The sequence below is a fragment of the Pezoporus occidentalis genome, unplaced genomic scaffold, assembly GCF_034315485.1.
Source record: "Pezoporus occidentalis ecotype Australia unplaced genomic scaffold, CSIRO_AGI_Poc_V1 ctg46, whole genome shotgun sequence".
In the NCBI taxonomy this organism is placed as follows: domain Eukaryota; kingdom Metazoa; phylum Chordata; class Aves; order Psittaciformes; family Psittacidae; genus Pezoporus; species Pezoporus occidentalis.
Genome location: NW_026915791.1, coordinates 262,664 through 282,226, shown reverse-complemented (window position 1 = coordinate 282,226; position 19,563 = coordinate 262,664). Strand labels below are relative to the sequence as shown.

The 19,563-nt window shown below is 39.4% G+C and overlaps 1 protein-coding gene across 1 annotated transcript in view; it reads right to left on the bottom strand.

The window, feature by feature from the left end:
* The window catches only part of SOS2 (SOS Ras/Rho guanine nucleotide exchange factor 2), a 57,634-nt gene that overhangs the window by 25,773 nt on the left and 12,298 nt on the right, over positions 1 to 19,563 (bottom strand). Inside the window, exons 2-8 of the mRNA XM_062635592.1 lie at positions 17,346 to 17,471; positions 14,253 to 14,384; positions 12,271 to 12,435; positions 11,410 to 11,613; positions 9,758 to 9,901; positions 4,549 to 4,659; positions 2,922 to 3,020 (exon numbers count right to left, since the gene is read on the bottom strand). Of these exons, the coding sequence (XP_062491576.1) occupies positions 2,922 to 3,020; positions 4,549 to 4,659; positions 9,758 to 9,901; positions 11,410 to 11,613; positions 12,271 to 12,435; positions 14,253 to 14,384; positions 17,346 to 17,471 (981 nt within the window). The remainder of the gene's footprint in view (positions 1 to 2,921; positions 3,021 to 4,548; positions 4,660 to 9,757; positions 9,902 to 11,409; positions 11,614 to 12,270; positions 12,436 to 14,252; positions 14,385 to 17,345; positions 17,472 to 19,563) is intronic.

Below are 19,563 nucleotides of genomic sequence, written 5' to 3'. Positions count from 1 at the left end.
ATTTTGCAAAACAGCAAACATCGAGGCCTGTACTTCTGTAAATCGTTCATTATTTTATTTACCTCCCCATTCACTAGGGGTTTTGTGTAACTTTCTGTAAAAGTAAGAGTCTCAATCTTAGCTTCTCTCCCTACTGAACTCATGAAAATATTGAATATTCTGTTGCTTCCATTTTTGCTACGTCTTTTGCAACCAAGGTTCCTGGAGACAAGCACAATGATAACAGAGAAGCAGTACCATCAGTTTATTGTATATTGTTGAATAAATACTTTATCCTTAAAAATACCCTTCTTGTTAAAAAATCACTGCTGTAAATTTGTTTTCAAACTACAACATAAAATTCAATTTTTAAACCTGCACCTAAAGTGATCATAACAAAACACTCCGTAATTACCATTTTCCCCTACACACTGGTATTTAAGATTTCTGCTCTGCTCATGCTTACAAAGTTAGAAGGATTCGAGACAGCCAAGTCTCAGCCTCTGCAGTTGAATTCTAATTCTATTAAGAAATCTTGTATACTGTGGATAAAGGTCAAATTTAATCATTTTCACCACTAAATTCCCCAGTTAAAAAAGGCATTGCTTAATAGTCTTTCACGCAGCATGCTGATGTATTTTCCAAGTTAAAAACAAACAAATAACAAAACGGTTTTGCACTATCTGCCAGACTTTACTCTTCAAAGATAAGAGAATATTTAAGAACATGCATATGTAACCTGAGCCTATCAATATTATGATGAGAGGTATGAGCTTCAGTTCTTTGAACAGTTTATTTTCTTTTGGAAGATGTCCTTACAGAAACTTAAGCTTTATGAAGGCAAACACTATATCTATGGCAATGCATAGCTGCTGTTCTGAATAGAGACAGTTTAGTAATCTAGAGAAAAATTCACTGACCATTAGCATCACTTAAATTGTTTAGGTTAGAAAAGACCTGTAAGATCATCAAGTCCAAATGTTAACCCAGCACTGCCAAGCCCACCACTAAACCATGTCCCTAAGCACCACACTACCCCGAGGGATGGTGACTCCACCACCACCACTTCCCTGGGCAGCCTGTTCCAGTGCTTGACAACCCTCTGGGAGAAGAAATGTTCCTAATATCTAATCTAAACCTCCCCTGAAGCAGCTTGAAGCTGTTTCCTCTTGTCCTGTCACTTGCTACTTGGGAAAAAGAGACCAACCCCCACCTCACTACAACCTCTTTTCAGGTGGAGAATTTCGGTTGTTTTGGGCTGGTTTGTTGTGGTTTGGGGGGGTGTTTAAGCTTTGTTAAGTATTTTCTAAACTATTAATAGAAATGCTTAAAAATTTAAGATCTATTGAGCCCACTTAGATTCAAACCTTTCTAAAAATTCTGGTAAACCATACACTGGAGATGTGTCGTTCATGGATCAAAACAAAACACCCTTATTTTTACTTAACTATATCAAGATACAGAAAAAATCACAGCAGACATAATGAAAACAAGACTGAAATTGGAAAGAAAATGAAAAAAGGACTATGTGCCAGATGTTAACTATGCATCTGGTCTTAATTGCTATTTTTTGCCTTGAGATTCAGGAAAATTTTCTATTTTATTATACGAAACGTCTATGTTGCAAAGTTTCCTTTGTTCCCTTTATGCAAGTAAATCATTTGAAATGCAAAGGAAGACCACACAGCACACTGGTACAACACTGCTACAATCACTTTTTACACAGACAACTCAAAAGTGTAATCTCTGTTTCCCTTTCAAAATGCCAGCTTATAGCCACAGGATATTTCATCTGTTTGAGTATATCCTAGTTAGTTAATAATTCACTTACTCTTATAAGCTTTACAAACTTTCCCAACACAAAGGGACAAACCTTTTTTACAGTATCCTCAGCTACTTGAAAAATACTTTTTAAAAAGTATTTTAAAAAGCTTTTTAAAAGATCCTGCATTTTCTACAGCAACATTGCTTGTTTTAATTCAAGAATGATTATTATAGATCGCAGATGTTAAATTTCTGCTGACCACTGGCCTCTCTTGTCATAACTCACAGCAAAAACATTTGCTTGTAAACAAAAAGATACACGCTCAGTTACTTTTTGGCTTTTAGTTGTTATACCCAAGGGAAATATCTACTGATGTGAACCACCTTGCTAGTGCACATAACGATAAAGTATGTGCAAGTGATATGTGCTCAAACCAACAGAGGCTGTTCTAAAATAAGTAATGCCTCACTAGGCAAAACTGCTCATGAATGCGGACTAGATGCCAACCTAAACAACTTGTATGGGTTAGACCCCTGAAATAATGTCCTACAGGAATAACTTTTTATCATCTGAATCAAGAGTTCCATAAAGCCTGACATTTCATCAGTGCCATTTTGTAGAAAGTAAGAAAATAATAGTGCTCATTTGAATTCCTACGCAATATGGAGAAAAGTGTGGTATGCTATAAAAATTATATTTTCTGCTGTATATCTTCCATTTAGGACTCAGGACAAATGGGTGAAACATTAAGAATGGATAATTCTGATTCTGCTGAAAGGAAGTGCCTCCCCAGCTCCCAAAATAAGATCAGCTGAGCTGCAACTGGAGTGTGACTTGAGCCTGAGAATACTGACCTGAATTATGCATAGCTTTCCCCTGAACGGCCAAAAAATACAGAACTCAAGGAAATATAAATTATATTACAACTCAAGTTCAGTAAAGGCTTATTTAATAAAAGACAGTTATTTAAAATGTTCATATTGGAACAACAGATGCTTTTGAACATTTTTCAATACAATGTTACTTTTCAGACCTATACTAACCAGTGCCAAATGAATGTTTTCGTATCTCTCAATATTCAGAAACAGTAAATAAAATCTAATCACCTACTTAAAAACTCAGATTCTCCACATTAAGAAATGTTTTTAGCAGGAAACAAGAGTGTTGCCTTATTTACCTGTAATAACTCAAAGTAGTGCAAACAATGATAGACGGGGATAAGCATGAGTCGTGGGAGGACATATCGTACAGCTTCTTTAAACCCTTCAGCAGTAGACTGAAAAGGGAAAATAAACATGATTATTACACTGAAATACTCAAAACAGGACTAGACAAGTTAGCACTGCTCCGAGCAAGATGGTTGTGCTAGACACATCCAGAGTGCCCCCTCCGTTCTACATTACACTATGCTTACATCTATTAGCAAGCAAGAACAATGTAAGTTTGCAAAAAGGTTTTTGTCTAATGAAACTCATTATAAGATTCAGAGACACATAAATGTTCTAATATTAAGCAAACAGAACCTGTAAACACCAAATATCATCTTCCAGGCACTGCAAGCAGCCTTTTCCGCCAATACGTTTCGATCTTGATGCATACGCACCAGTGAACCCATAGCTCTGAAAACACCACTAACTTCCACAAGTACTGGTACAATCTGTCTCTTTAAAACGGTAACCAGTTGGATGGTCCATCTTTTTCCCAGAAACAGAAAATACAAGAAGCTAGAGGACTAAGTTACCCAGAAGTCATTTTATAAGCATCTTTTATTTCACATACCACAATCTGTGCTGAACCCAGGACACCCCTGTTTAAAACTTCTGGCTGTGTCTCCCTGCAATGGCTAGAGACAGCTCATACATTTCCATGGCCCAGAGCTTGGACCTCTGTCTTCATGCCACAGCTTGGAGGAATGTGAAGCACATCCCTAGGAAAGCCCAAACCTTTCTATGGTGAGGAGAGTCAAAGAGGAGGTCAGATTCACTGTCAAATTACTTGATTACCAATTTAATGTGGAATAGGGCTTGGGGCTTTAAATTTGCTAGGGAGGTAGGTAAAGGGTCTGTCTTAATTCACCAAGCAGTATTTGAGTGAGATGATCAGGCTTACTAAGCACTCATCGCTGAAAAGGAAACACTCACCCTGAAGGAATGGCTCTGAGGAATCTCAGCTTGCAGAGACATGGGCCCCAGTGAACTCTACAAACTAAGAGCTACTGTAACTGATTTAGCTGGGAGCACCACTGACCGAACACTTGCTCAGCAGATTCTCACAGTGCATTTCTGAACACAAGCTCAGTCCTCTGAACAGTGGCCTTTAACACATGTGCCACATTGACAGAAGAAAGCAATAACCCCAAAAAAATATACATTAAGAAATCACATCTGATCTTGCTGGGTAGTTCTATTAAATAAGTGATTCAACAAAAGCTGCCAGTCCCAGCCTAAATGCTGAACAGGGAGGCCTGGGATATGTATGGAAGAAAATAAAAAGATTGTGGCTGGGTGCCTATGTTTGGCATTAAAAGACAAATCAGAAATACAAGTGGTAGGTTTGAGAAGTCACCCTCTATTCTCAAGTAAAAGAGTCTGATGTGAAGACAACAAAAACTGCAAAAGATGTATGGATGGCTCAGAACTATATCCAATTCTTACACAAAGAAGCAAGATTTCAAATATCTTATAACAAGATAGAAAGGTCAGAATCTAAAGGATATGGTCCTCAGTAAGTAAAAAATTACTGACAATTTTAAACCTTTGACATATGAGACCTAAAGCAATTCAGCATTTCTCATTTGCACTCACCTGAAAGTGGAGAGCAACAGCAGGTTTTGCCATTAAGTTATTAAAATGCTCATGAAATTGTGGAGAAAGAATATCCTGGGACAAGGTTTCATATGGATCAAAGGCTTGCTCCTAAAGAAAACCAGAGAATTATACACACATATGAAGGATGCAAGATATTTCTGTCCCAGCTGGTACAATTAATTCCTTTAATAAGCTGATACATAAGCAGAACTTTTCAAGAGAAGACCGACTTTGCAAAACAACTTCTGAGTAAACCACAAGCCTCTTTAATTTCTAAATCTGAGACATACAAAATATTTTCTTAGCATTCCTCAATCTCACCATACTTATCACTAACACAAATGTTGTCTTACTGAAGCAGTGGGAACTATGGGAAGTTCTTGTTTTCAGCCCACCCACATTTCACACTGATTGACAATTCACCTCCTCTGACAATGAAGAATGACATTTCAGAAAGAAGTGCAGGGCCCCCAACATAAGACATACATGGACCTGATGGAGTGATTCCAGAGGAGGCCATGAAGATGCTCAGAAGGCTGGAGCATATCTGCTATGAAAACAGGCTGGGAGAGCTGGGGTTGTTCAGCCTGGAGGAAAGAAGCCCCCAGGAAGACCTTATAGCAGCTTCCAGTGTCTAAAAGGGCTGACAAAAAAGCTGGAGAGTGGCTTTCGACAGGGGCAGGGATACAGCAAGGCGGAGTGGCTTTAAACTGACAGTGGGTGGAGGTTTACATTAGATATTAGGGAGAAGTTCTTCCCTGTGAGGGTGGTGAGGCACTGGCACAGGTTGCCCAGAGAAGCTGTGGCTGCCCCATTCCTGGCAGCGTTCAAGGCCAGGTTGGACAGGGCTTGGAACAACCTGGTCCAGTGGAAGGTGTCCTTGCCAATGGCAGAGCGTTGGAACTAGATGAACTTGAAGGTCCTTTCCAACCCAAATCATTCTAGGATTATCTAATTCTATGATAAAGATGAACTCTGGAGCCTATCACATGGAGGCATTGTTGTACCACCACCGTTTCAGGGTGTATCACATAAGAATGGTCAGTCACAAGCACTGGACTGCTACACACTTTTCTGGCCATGTTGGAAGGCTGTGAAAAATACCTTGCTCTGGGACAAAGCAGCCTCAGAGGAAAGTCCTCTGATGACACCACAGGTTTCAGCTGCAAAAATTACGACTGGATGGAGTATCTGGCTGTGACTCTGTAGTACCAACTACAGCAGGATGGGATGAAAACCTAACTACATGAATCTCTGCAGGAATAATTTATGACTGCTCATAGATCACCGGCTCCAAAGCCTGTCAGGCTGCTCTCGACTCTGCAGATTCACTGGGTTGAATCACTCATGAATCACCGGGTTATTCAGTGCTGATGGCACAATGCCCAGAATAAGCACATACCTCTTTTCACCTTAATGGCAAAGTGCTTGTCAGAATACAGGCTACAAAATTTGGGAGTACCAAACGCCACAGAGGCTCATCTGAATATTCAGTAACGTCTCAAGTCTTCCATTTGCAGAGGGTCCAGGGGATTTTCCACCTTACTCATGGGGCAGCTGCAGTTAAACTCTGTGGGGAGGAGAGGCAGGGAAAGCACTCTCTTTTCACATGCAAATTGTAATCATCTCCTCATCAAGCTCTAATCACCACTGTCCGTTCGCATTAGATTGTATCTGGGAGGGGGATGAAAGGAAGGGGAGGTTTGGCACTTCAGCAGCTGAAGAGAAATGATTAAACACGTTCTAACTGAACAGTCTGGTTTTCTTTAGCTGAATCTGAAACCACTCTGCCTCTGCGGCTTGTTTGTTTGTTTACTCCATGACTACCCAACTACCTGCAAGCATGCAGTACGGGGGTCATATTTTACAACATCCAATTAATAACAGGGGCCTATAACACTACATATACAGTTCCTCTTTGCCATACTAACCAAGAAGAAATTAATATAAACATCTGCAGAAGTAGAAAGTCAGCCATGGAGTGTGGGTTCAGCTGCATCCAGAGGTAGTAAGCAGGAATAGACAGATGGTTGCAGCTGATCCACAAGGTCCTCTGCACCGCAGGACACAAGAAGAAAGTGGGGCTGGAACTACTGCTCAAAAATGTAACCTTGCATTTGCATGCAAACCTCCTGGGGGTGCCAGACCAACACACAGAACTGGTCTGGGAAAGGACCTTCAAGACCATCCAGTTCCAACCCTCTGCCACAGGCAGGGACACCTTCCACTGAACCAGGTTGCTCCAAGCTCTGTCCAACCTGGCCTTGAACACTGCCAGGAATGGAGCAGCCACAGCTTCCCTGGGCAACCTGTGCCAGTGCCTCACCACCCTTACAGGGAAGAACTTCTTCCTAATATCTAATCTTAATCTACCCTGTGTCATCTTAAAGCCATTCCTCTTGTCCTGTCACTACATGTCCTACATACTTGCTCTGTGCTGTCTTTTTAAACTTTTTATAGCATTTTGGAAGTGTTTTCAGTTTCTTCCACTCAGACTTCAATCAGGATTTCAAGTATTTTTGCTTGATTTTTGATCATAAGTTTGAAACAAACCTCGAGTTATCTTCCCAAGGAGACTAATTAAAAAAAATAAATAAAATAAAAGGGGGGAGGGTTATACTTGCAAGGTTGCAAAAGTTATTGAAATATGGAGATATTAACTGACACCCCTGTAAGTTATCTTAATGCAGCACATAGTCGTGGATTGGTGTTTGTAGGTTTCATCAGCCCCTTTCCCTGGAGTGCACTGATTTCCACCTTTTTTGCTTTGCTTTGGAAATCTAAAACTTCCGTAGAAACGCAAATACCAGCATAACAAATATATAATGTAGTGATAATAACCTCGCTTTACTATCTGCCTTCTGAAAACCACTTCAAAGTAGGTACAAAGACCCTCTGCCCTCGGTTCTGAGGCTCCCTCAGCACTACCTGAACATCACTAAAGAGATTACCTCAGGCAATCATTAAAACATGTTGTAGTGGTTAGAACTGCAAAAGTTACCACAAGATAAATGTCTTTCCAGCACATGAAAAAATATTCATTTCCCACTCATATGCGTCAGGCATCAAGTGGTTTAATTTCCTCCACACCAGAAAAAAATCTTATTTTCCCTGTACTTCCTTATCTCAAGAACAGTAGAGTATTTATGCTTAAACCTTCCAGAGAACAGGTACAGAAAAACAAAAAACAACACTCCAGTTTGCAAGGGTTGTTTGTTTTTAATTATCCTTCCAAATAAGCTGAAGGACCTTTATAATGGAAACACTAAGAGAACAAGCCTGGCAATGAGATAGGCAGAACAAATAAACACTTCACTTTCCTATCACCCTTTAATGATCCCTCTTGCAAATACACACAGAAGGATGACCCTAGCATGTGAGATGATCAAATGAACAACCTAGTTATTAAGTAGGTCTTGCTCCATATTAACTTAATTATTATAGTCAAACTTACTATCTATATAAAAAGGCTTGAATAATCTGTTCTTCATTTCCTAATAAGTTTTTCGGTGAATGAAAATCAGGTGAGATTTTTTTACTCATTGAAAAAAGATTTGTTTCCCTTGAAGCACAGGATGCCTAAAAGTAGCTTTTCCAATAAACTGAGATATGCATGTTTTCCAGGATAGTGTTCTATTCCAAATTTTAAGTCTTTTTTCAACTTTAATGTAAGCTACTTAAATTTGTTGTTCAACTGCTTCTCCTTACCATTATATAAGCAATTATGCCTTAATAACTTAAGAGCTAAGATCTAGGCACTCGAACTTTCCTACTGATATGTCATGAGTGCTTTACTGAAGTAGCGCCACAAAAACCTTACGGTATATTCATAAGTGTGCAGCACATGGGCTGTAGCATCCATGTTCTTCACACCCACAAAAATGTAATCATTTTCCAAATGGTGTGTTCATGCAGTCCTCAAATTTAAAAAAAAAAAAATTAAATGTAAAAGCAAAATGGAAGTTTTATTGGTTCTCATTTTCTTTATAAATATTATAATTCTAAGATAAAACTCATAAACTTCACATTCACCATGTGATTTATCTGAGAGATTCTCTCTCAGGCCACACCACCTCATTTGACTTCCTCTGAAACAGTCAATGATTACCTGTACATTTTGGTACAAAAAACCTGTGGTCAATAGACGCATCAAGAAAAAAGCAGACTCCATTCAAACATGTTCAGAGACAGCAGATCTCCACATCCAGCTCAGTAATTTGTTCCCAGGTAGCTCCCCTGACAGGTAAGAAGTTGTAATGTAGTTCTAAACTGAACCGTCCTCTTGTCTTTCAGAAACAGCTTTTTTTGCTGCGCACCTCTCTGCTGCATTCAAGAGTAATTTGGTACTCTATTTTCAGGACATGAAGGTACATACATACCTATCCTGATTTGAGTAAACAGAAATACATACTTCATCAAAACTTTAGTTTTGTGACTCTCTTCTGTAGTCCTTCCAGGATTTCAATGGCCATCAAAATAATAAAAAAATTAAAAAAGCCCAACAAAACTGACAAAATAATTGTTACTAATGTTTCAGCATGAGCCACACCAAATCTGTGTGCAGTGTCTTCCCTTATTTCTTCTCTTTAGTATCTATTTCACAGGTCAATGGGTATCAATAGCACTTTTGCTGCACTACTGAACCATAAGTTCTGTTCAGCTGTACATCTGTTTTGATACTTCATTCTTTCCTAGAGCCACTGCTTTGCAGAGGTATTTCCCATTCCAGATGTATAATGCATTTGCCTGAATAAAAAACACATTTTGTTTGACTCAGCTCACTCTCCAGACTAACGCAAGCCACTTACTTTGTAGATCTACATCTAACTGCTATGATTTTGGGGTAGCCCTGCTCCTGACACCAATGCCTACAAATCAGGCATGCCTACTTTCTTTCAGTAAGCAATCCCAGGTAGTTACTTTTCAAATCCACATCCATTCCTACAGGATTGCAGCAATTAATTCCCACTCTAAAATAAGATTTTAGTTTTGTGCTTACCTGCTTGGTATTGTTTCTGTGACAGGCAGAAAACACACTATAGCTTACCTACTAAAGAATGGGTAGGGAAAATCTCTGTTCAGAGCTTATTAAAAGGACATTTTACAACTGCAGATTTATCAGAGATCTCAGTCATGACCAAAAGTTTAGTAAGAAAATAAAACAATTGGTGATTAAAAACAAAGAACCACCAACAAACCACTGTACCTCTGCAAGATCCTCAAAGCAGCTGCCAGCCAGAGGATGAGGGCTACTTTCATCAGTCATTTCAACAGTATCCTCAATCAATCCCAAAAGCTTCACTGTCAACTCATGAATATCTGAAATGTTGCTAAATATCACATCAATATCCTGCAAACATAAAACATGTTGTAGTAGTGTTTAGAATTATTTATTTTGCTTATGTAAACACTGGAGCATTTTTTGTGAGGTCTGAACCAAGAGGTAAAGTGGAGAGGAGCCAACAAAAAGCTAGGAAAAAGTTAAATTACTTGGTCTTGCCAGGCCTGCAGGCTTGCCCAGGCCCATCCAGCTTTGCACAATTCTACCCAAGTGGAAGAAAGCAAACTATCCTTCCCAGGCCAGAGCAGAGCAGCACCAGTCGTGGTACATGCTATTCAATGCTTTGGACAGAAATGCCTGGCCTTTTCAGCCATAATTCACAGCTTTTATTTTCCCCTCTGCTGGTTCTCGTTTCTCAGAACACAACAGGAAGGAGGCAATTTAAAGCAGCTCCAAGGTCAGATCCTCTAAAGTGCAGGTAAAACTGAAGCAGCTTTTGGGCTGCTTTAGAATACTCCCTGGGCACAGAGGAGGAATCAGCATCTTCCTCTTCCAAATTCTACTTTGGATTTTTCAAAGCCACACACCACAAACACACTCAACTAGGCAGCCCTTCCAATGACCTGCATTCTTCTTCTGACCCCTCTGAAACACACTTCTCAGAAGCCTTCTCTGTCCCAACCTTACACTGCAGAGTTTGCTTGACCTCCTGCCAGTGCCAAGACCATGGCAACCTCTTCGTGGGAACAAGCAATCTCAAAATTTCTCATACCCATTCCCATATAACAAAAGAATATTCGTCAGCTCCAAAATATTCCTTCTTTCTCTTCCCATCACATTCATTTGAATTCTGTACCCACATTTCCACGATTCTCTGATACCCTATCAGCTACTGAGGAACCTCTACACCACCTGTATGGGAATGTCTCCTGCTGCCTCTCTTAACCTGTGTTAACATCACCTAAATTCTGCTAGCCTGGTCTCTTTCTCCTTCATCCCAAAGGAAGGATTCACTAATCTCTTATGATTACTTCTCTTACAAGAGCTGTGCTTCCTTTCTGAACTCCAGCATCCTGAAAACCAAATTTATCACACAGAATTTCAAGCAAATATTTCAATCATTTATCAAATGGAAACTCCATTCATGGTCAGTCTCACACTATAGAATCCAGAGCCAAGGGCTGCCTTGTAGTTTCTGCAGATAGGGGTGCACTGGAGTAGACTTCCAATGTCAATTTAATCATTCATCTGCATTCACTGTACATGCAGGTAGGTAACTGTCCATTTTTATGTTAAGCAAAAGTGTAGCTATCACCTATATGACCAAAGGACTTCAGCTATTGCTGGCATCTGACAGGGAATCGTGTCCATTAAGCTTCGCTCTGAGAGCAGCACTCTTCATACTATTAATGGCAGTTCCTCCATTTTATTTCATATACAGACAACACTCATTATGCACTGACATATAATAAATCAAATTTAGTTTCACGTCCAACACAGTTAATGCAAAATTGATATGTTATGGCTGCTAATGGAGCTAATAGCATTACACATCAATAACCTATTAAAGGACTTACATTAGGTGTGAACAATTTTCTGTTTGATAGGAAAGCTTCCCGAAATACTTTTATTATCAGATTCAACTCCCGCAGATATTGCCTTTCTTCTACAATTTCATTTCTCACTAGGTCATAGTAGTTGAGTTCCCCAGAAGAAGAGGGCTCATCTTCACAGAGAGAAACCAAACCAATGTCATCCTGATCAAACATATCCATCAAAACCTAGCAAAAAAAAATTAAGAATACATGAAGGCTGATTTTTACACTTGGCTCAAGCTCAGCTATTTCAATGTGTTCAGAGAAATCCTTTGAGTTTTTAATACAATACTTTCTGTGATCACTTTCACAAGGGAGTAATATTTAAACTTTGGCAGCAGAAGGCTGGATCACTTGCCAAAGCCATTTTCCCCTTTGTAAGTTAGTAAGACCTAGAAAACAAGTTACGATTCATGCAGAATCAACTTTGAAAACAAGGCATCTTGCATAAGCCTTTGACAAAACCCTCCTGATAAAGATAAAATTAAACAAAACTGTTTCTTATTTTAATAAGGACAAAAACTAAAGGTCTTTTCTGTACTACACAGAAGGAAAGAGCTGTCATGACAAAGCAACAGCAGGAGGACAGTAACACAGCAGAGACATAAAAGACAATTAACATTTTCTGTCCTTGCATTGTTTTGCAAGTACTACTACTTCTCCAAAACTTAACAGTCTTAACTTAAGCTTCAGTCTTTACTGTGACAGGTGTGGCATGTATAAGGGGAGAAGCTTCTGGATATGAGTAAGACCAGTCTTCCCCTCCTATGCTACTTTGGATGTATCTCCTGAAAAAAACCCAAAACAACTCTAGTATCTACCATTTTAATCCCAGCTCCTTACCTTATCAGCACACATTGAGACTTTAATGTCCTGCTGGGAGATCTCAAAGTGTCGTATATTGAAAACATAGTTTCCAGCCAGCTTTAAAATGTCAGCTGAGATGTATTCTAAGACAGCCACAATATAGAGAGAGACGTGATAATCTACCTTATAACCTAGGACCTCCTGCAAAAGCAAGAGAGAAAAGAAAGCTCTTTATTCCAGAAATCCATTCAGAATGACAATTAACACTGAAGTTTTTGCTGAAATTTATCTTGTCTGTGCTGACAATTTACTGCAATGTAATGGCCAGGGCAAAGGTCATCAAATGGAAATTTGAGCAGCTGCCTCAAAGGAAATCCTTGCAAATATTTCCTTGTGCTATTTTGCCATACACTGACAGATGAAAAGCTACAGAACATTCAATAATACTTCCTCAAAAAATGACCTAAAAATAAGGTTCCTTCAAGGAAAGGACTTCACTGGAACCACTCTTGTACTTAGATTTTAGTCTATTATCTATGCTTACTGCAGAACTGGCTCTCATCTGGAGTCTTCAGAAAAGGGTATGCTTCATTTTGAATTGTTCTCAATGGAAATAGTTATCTTTCATGAAATTACAGACTGTATGTTCAATGAGTTACTCGCTGTGATCCATTTTAGTCCATCCTTTACATTTGGCTAACCGACTAAGCTCTCTGCACCTGTGCATTCCATAAAATAATTAAACTTATTAAAGTCTGAACAGAAAAAAAATAGGATTAATATTTCACATTCTTCTTGTAATACATGCTCCATGTTCTGCAAAACATGCACTATGTGGGCCTTCTATTTGTGACAGGACCATCAGGAATATGTACAGATAAAGTCATGCATGTGAATAGTCCTGTTCTTACTGTATTTCGATGTAGCGTATGAAAACCAGAGCCTGTGCCTACACTGACACACCTCTACACCAGAATTCATAGAAGAAGGCCAGTGTTGTTGCCTGCAGAGGTCTTATTTAACACTTTGCTCTCCTAACATCTCTTCCCCTCTTATTAAGTCACAAACTGAGACACTATATACAAGAACAGTGACTAGACCTGAAGAAGTGCTTTAATTTCTGTTTATGCTTGAATAGTGTTTTCTCAATACAGCTAGAAACTCTGGTGCAACAATGCCACCACTAGATAATAGCATTTTTAACGCTATGAATGAAAAGCAAAAGCAATAAAAAAAAAGGAACACCAAAAAGGAGCAATGTCTAAATCAGCCTGAATCTATTGATTCACCACTGATTTAAAAGTGATTAAATGCTGATTTAAAAATCAGAGTACTGTCTTATAGTTAAAAAAACCAACCAAACCCAAAACTCTACAGGGGCTTGGTATGAATCCATGTTTACGGTGTGGCATCAAATCCTCACTGCAAGCCAGGAGCTCTATACATATTATAAGTAACACAACATCTGAGAACCAAGATGACCACTCTTCCCTTCAAAACCCACCAACAATAAAATCTGTATTTGTTTTTTTGTTAACACCTTTGCAAAGCTATTATTTTAAAACCAGGGCATCAGTGACATTCAACACTAACTGAAAGGACATTGATACGCATCTTAAGTTGACAGTACACAAGGAACAGGATCTACTTGTTCTCTCTTCTTTTATTTTGGCTTCTGCAACATTTTGAAACAAATAAAGGTGTCAAAAGAGTGCTACAGAAGTAGGTAAGGTATTTTGAGTTTGCTTGGGGTTTCTGTTAAAAACTAACTGATTGTATTTCAAAGTAGAGTAACACATTAACACACTACTGTCTAGAACATGATGAATTTAGGGATCTACTTTTATTACACAATACAACATATTTATCCTATTTTACTGTGACACTTTACTTTTTTAGCCGATATGAGAAACTGTCATAATTTCACACAAATGAAACAAACAGTTATGCTGGAGAGCTAAAATACAGCTGTGTGCGGCTGACAGAAGCAGCTGTCATCAGGTTGTTGGTTTAAGTACCTTTAATAAAGGATGTATTTTGTCCACAGGTAGCAGGAGAGGATTTCTTCTTTTTCGTTTCTCTATAGCAGACTGTGCATCAGCAATCGCCCACTTGTCGATTGGATGAGGAAATGTCTTTTGAACTCGCTCCTGTCCAAACATAAAGAGTGCACTTAGATTAAACTGCAGTAATCAGAGAAGTTAGAAAAAAACAAGAGCAAATTACTTCTCCTGAAGTATAGACAACTATTCCCCTCCTCGGTGTTTGCAACACATTTTCCTAACTGTTCTTTCCTTCTTACCCAACTCAGCTTCACTCTTTTCCATGATCCCAAACAACCTCCCTTCCGTAAACACAAACTCCTTCAAATCTAAAACAACTGCTCTATGATCTTTACGTCACAAGAGCAGCAAGAAACCTCAGTTGAGAGCAGGAGCCCAAAATATAAACAACATCAGGAAGTACCAAACAGTCTACAGTCTAAATGAAGAAAAAAAACAACCCACAAGTCAGTATTGTTCCTATTTCACACAAGAGTGTAACTTGCTCTACATAGGTCAACTTTATGGCAGAAATGAGAAACAAGTGCAAGATCTTCTAACCGGGAGAAGAACTGCAATTCATGAAAAGGGTTGACTGTAACATTGGACTCCTCGAGCCCACACAGGAGCATCTTCCTCACTATGCAGCCAACCACAGTGGGTACAGTTTACACCTTCCACGACGATGGTAAACAATATGCAATTTCAGGTTACTTTTATAGAGATTCCCATTTCAACAGCTGCTATAGGAACAGGCAAGATGACCCCCACAACAGAAAAAACTGCTTTGGGCAGTGGTCCCACACTTCAGCAGCCCCCAGGCTACACATGTGTAAGATCCCAGTCCTGTTTTCCACAAGTTCTCCAGGGCTGTGACCTGGGAATTAAAATCTGAAATGAGTTTAAACTGAACTCAGATGACTGCTTAAGTGACTTTGGAAGAACAGTGGGTTTAAGTTAGCTCAGAGGGAGAAGCAGTGATCACCTCCTCCTGCTTGGCCCACTGTGGTGCCCTTACTCCCCAGCATCACCAGGCAGCCACGGCATGTGGTGTGGTGCCATACCTGACCTCTGCTTAGAACTGTAACAGTGTGAGGCCTGGATGGGTGGTAACCCTTAGAGGAGAGACTTCATAGCTGAGCTCAAGAACTGGCTGAGAAAAAATGGTGTCATCTATGTGTCCTTTGATAACAAGATTTTTACATATACTCTGAAATGTGTGTAAAAGGCCCGAGATCTTAGAGGCAGCTTTTAAATATTTGTATGTGGCCATTTAACGCTCAACTCTCTGTGTCAGCTGTCTGTGCCAGGTAAACACATGGTGACCTTTCCTCTTGGACAGTGGCCGAAAGCTGTGGGCTGGTTCACCAAAATGAACTTTCCTTGAGAGAGTCTACCAGGAGATCACCCACAAAATGGATGTAATGCGGCATTCAACTGTTCTTCAACTTAACAGTGCACTTCACAAGTAAGACACACTTCTATGCTCTGACTTTACTGGTTCCCAGTGTTTTTTTTGGGAACAACTGGATGGGCTTTTTCCATTTACAAAACCTTTACAATCTGAGATTTTAGACCTTGATCTTGCAAATACTTAAGTAAAATATTATGCACGGATATCTCCAGGCTGTTACGTAAATATCTGTATGATAACTTTAGAGATCACAGCTTTATGTTTTCTCTTAACAGCTAAAACCAGCAGAGCCAAAAGCCTTAATTTGTGGACCTTGAATGTTTGCTGGCAGCACAACCTCGCCAACAACAGGTAACACAAAATTGAATTACACCTTCTAGCTCTGTATTATGAAATTAAATAACTACTTTATTGCCAAGTGCAACAATGTTTTACTATTCACAGCTTTAAAATGCCAGGTATATTTAAATACAATACACAGGATTTAGTGTTTGCTGTAATATTCGTAACCACAATTCAGAGGAAGGCTGGCTGTACTGCGTGCAGTTTTGCACACAGTAATTTGTGAAGCATACGTACACTCAGTAAAAATTATTAATTCATATATACACACAGGGTAATTTTATCATCTCATGACTCAGAGGCAAAAAACTATGGAGCTGGCGCACAGAACAGCCAGTGCTATCTCAAACCATCCTGTGTGCTGAAGGGTCGACTGGGAACTGGAGAAAGAACACAGAATTTCTCAGCTCCACATCTGAAGTCCAAATCCAAACTCAAGGTAATAAAAAACTTGAGTGCTATTATGGGACTATCTATCAAGTTTTGCTTTTATTTAGTCATAATCTTTATGCATCAGTATTACAAAAGACATTAATAATAAACCAAAAATTAATAATTAATGAATTAACTCAATGCTGAAGACAGGGTGACTGCTGCTAATAAGAAGCTAAAATCCCTCAGGCAATTATTTTATGTATACATGTATATATTCATTTCTGTGACACACTTATGGAATATAGACAAGGGCTTCATTTTGGTTTAGGCTGAAAATGCTGGACATACAGACTGATGTAAAATTAATACCTTACAAAGCTATAATGTGTCACAGTTACACGAAAGCATGTTCTTCCTCTACGCTGTGTACTGAAGCACCTCCATTAAAGCCCTCATTTTATAACTGATGACACAAAAGCAGACAGCTGCAATAATACAAGAGCCTCAGTGACTTCAATGAAGTTCCAGGAACATACAACTCTATTCCCTCAGTTGCGCAATCCAGGCCTAACAACAGTAACTGTTCATTCCAATATTCACTTTTTTCTGTATATTTATGTGAAAGATTAAGAATAATTCCTTACATTAAGTCCAAACTGCATTCAAGCAGCAGAAATTCTTTCAAAGTATTCTGCATTTATAAAAATAATATTGAAAGAAAAATCCCACAATTTCTATTTTGAACCCCTGCCTAGAAAAACTGGTCTCCGATTAAGCTTGTTTTATAAAATATGAATATTATATAATCTTTTAGAAAAGTAGTATTAACAAGTTCTGTTCTTTGGATTCACCTGGCTTTAGCTTCAACCTGCACTGCTCAAAATTCCTGAGTTCATCAGCAATTCTGCAAGCAAGCACTTGGTTTTCTGGTATCTTACCTCTACATCTTGGACCGTCCGTGGCTGAGCAATGCATAGTTTGTTTAGCAGCTGAAGTATCAACTCTTCAATGTAATACAGGGAATCTTCTTTTGCTGAAAGGTTTGGGTGAACCTGTTGCTGAACCTGTCCAAAGGGATTAAAAGAATTAGTACTTTTTAATTCAAAGCTGTACAGAAGGATGAATCATAGCAAAAGCAGAGTAAATCTGTACTGTAGTGCAACAAATTCACATGCTTTCAGTAATTTCCCACAAGTTTTGCTATGTAGTTAAGATGGCAATTCCTATTCCTGCAAAATTGGCATCTCTATTCAATTAAAAACTATGTATTTAGCCTTTATGGCTCAGAAGAAGTTTCAAGCCAAGGCAGATTTCTGCCAATGATGCAGTGAGAACAATTGCTGTGGATAACTCCCCAGTTACTCATCCAGAGAATGAGTAACATACAGTTATGTTACTAACCCTACAAATGAGTACTGGGTGACTGTGAACAGAGAAGGAGCATGGACCCACCTGAGGAAAAAGTCTTAATAAGCAAGGACACCAGGATTAGAACTAACCAGTCTGGCAGGAAAGTGAATCAATGTGCTGTTAAAATGTGTGGCAATAAAAAGCCATGGCCATGACATGGGAGAAGGGCAAGAAGAACTCCTTGAGATGCCTAAGAACCAGAACACTAACTAGAACATGGAACACTGTCTTGAGACATGAGAAAAAGAGATGTGAAGATACAACAGAGAGGGAGACCTAAGGAAACACAGAAGTCAAAAATTCAGGAGTGTAAAGACTAGGAAACGCACTGTGATAAAAGCTGACTTCCACCTCCCTCTAATGCAAAGCAGGATAACATCTTTTATCTCACTTCCCAGAGATTAATCACAGCTTTTGTTTCCAAAGCTAAGACAGACCAGACACCTGAAACTGGTAACCTCAGCATGTGCCTGCAAAAGCTAAAAGGCCACAATGAATTAGTCCTAGTCCTGGTCCAGCATGACTGTTTTTCTACTAAAAATCTCTCAGAACCAAACAACCCCACCTTAAAAAGGAGGGTAAAAAAGCTACTCACTCAACAGTTAAGTCTATATACCCAGTTTTCCCTGGCAGCCTCTCAATCAGGAAAGTGCTAACTAGACCTTAGACTACTGCCAAAAGATTCATAAGTAATACAGTCCAGGGAAATTCCCTACTCTCCCCAAATTATATGTTAATCACCTCAAAAAAGTAATCTTTCTTACACTGGCATTCTGTGCAAGGTTTCAAACACAAGACAAATGGATCAGTAGTTTCTTGGGGGAAGACAATAACATCTTTGGGCCAAACTCTGATCCTCTGAAATACAGGCACTTCTCTCTCTACGGACTACAGGTGAGCCCACAAACACTGATGGCTTCTGAGAGCTTCCTCCACATTAAGTAACTAAAAATTTCATAGCAATACACCTTGGGGGCACTCAATTTGCAGCCCTGCAGGCTTTTGTAAATGGTGCAAAACCAAGATCAACAAGGAAGTAAGGTGTCTGGTCAGCTTCCTCCCCTGCCTGCTGCAAAGCCGCCCAGGAACTGGAGCTGTTGCAAGGAACTGCTCACTGCTCCACCTGTGCCAAGGCCTGAAAGAATGGGGAGCACAGAACTGTGCTTTGTCTGCCACACCTCCACGTCAGAAGAGAAGAGAAGAGGAGCCAGGATGGCCAACAGGCAGGGAGAAAAAGTGAAGATCCATGGAGGAGACCACTAGAAGGGGCTGCTGCTGTACACCTTCAAAGTCCTAGAAGCAGAGACAATGACTTTGATGGAAAAGTCTACCAATGTACTGCTCATAGGGGAGCACAGACCAGGACCATATGTACCAATAATAGGAATTCAAATGTCTCCAGGGAGCGTGAAGGGACACACACACTGAAAATGTGAAAACATACCCTGGCATTGATTGTATTGCAGATAATAATTAATGCATTACACAGTGGTGGTAAAGAGAGACTGCCAATCGTGGGGGTTCCTGTGTGATACCCAGGGAGAGATGCCTTCCCAGGCAACAACATAGATTAATTCTGCACTGACATCCTTCCTTAAGAAGCACGGGTGAAGAAGAAACACATTAATAAAGTTGTCGTACACTAAGGGAGAATGTAATACACATTTTGCTTCTAATCTAGCTGTTCAGTTTTGTTATAGAGTTTTATACAGCCCTCCAAGTATCACTTAATCTTCTGCACCTCAA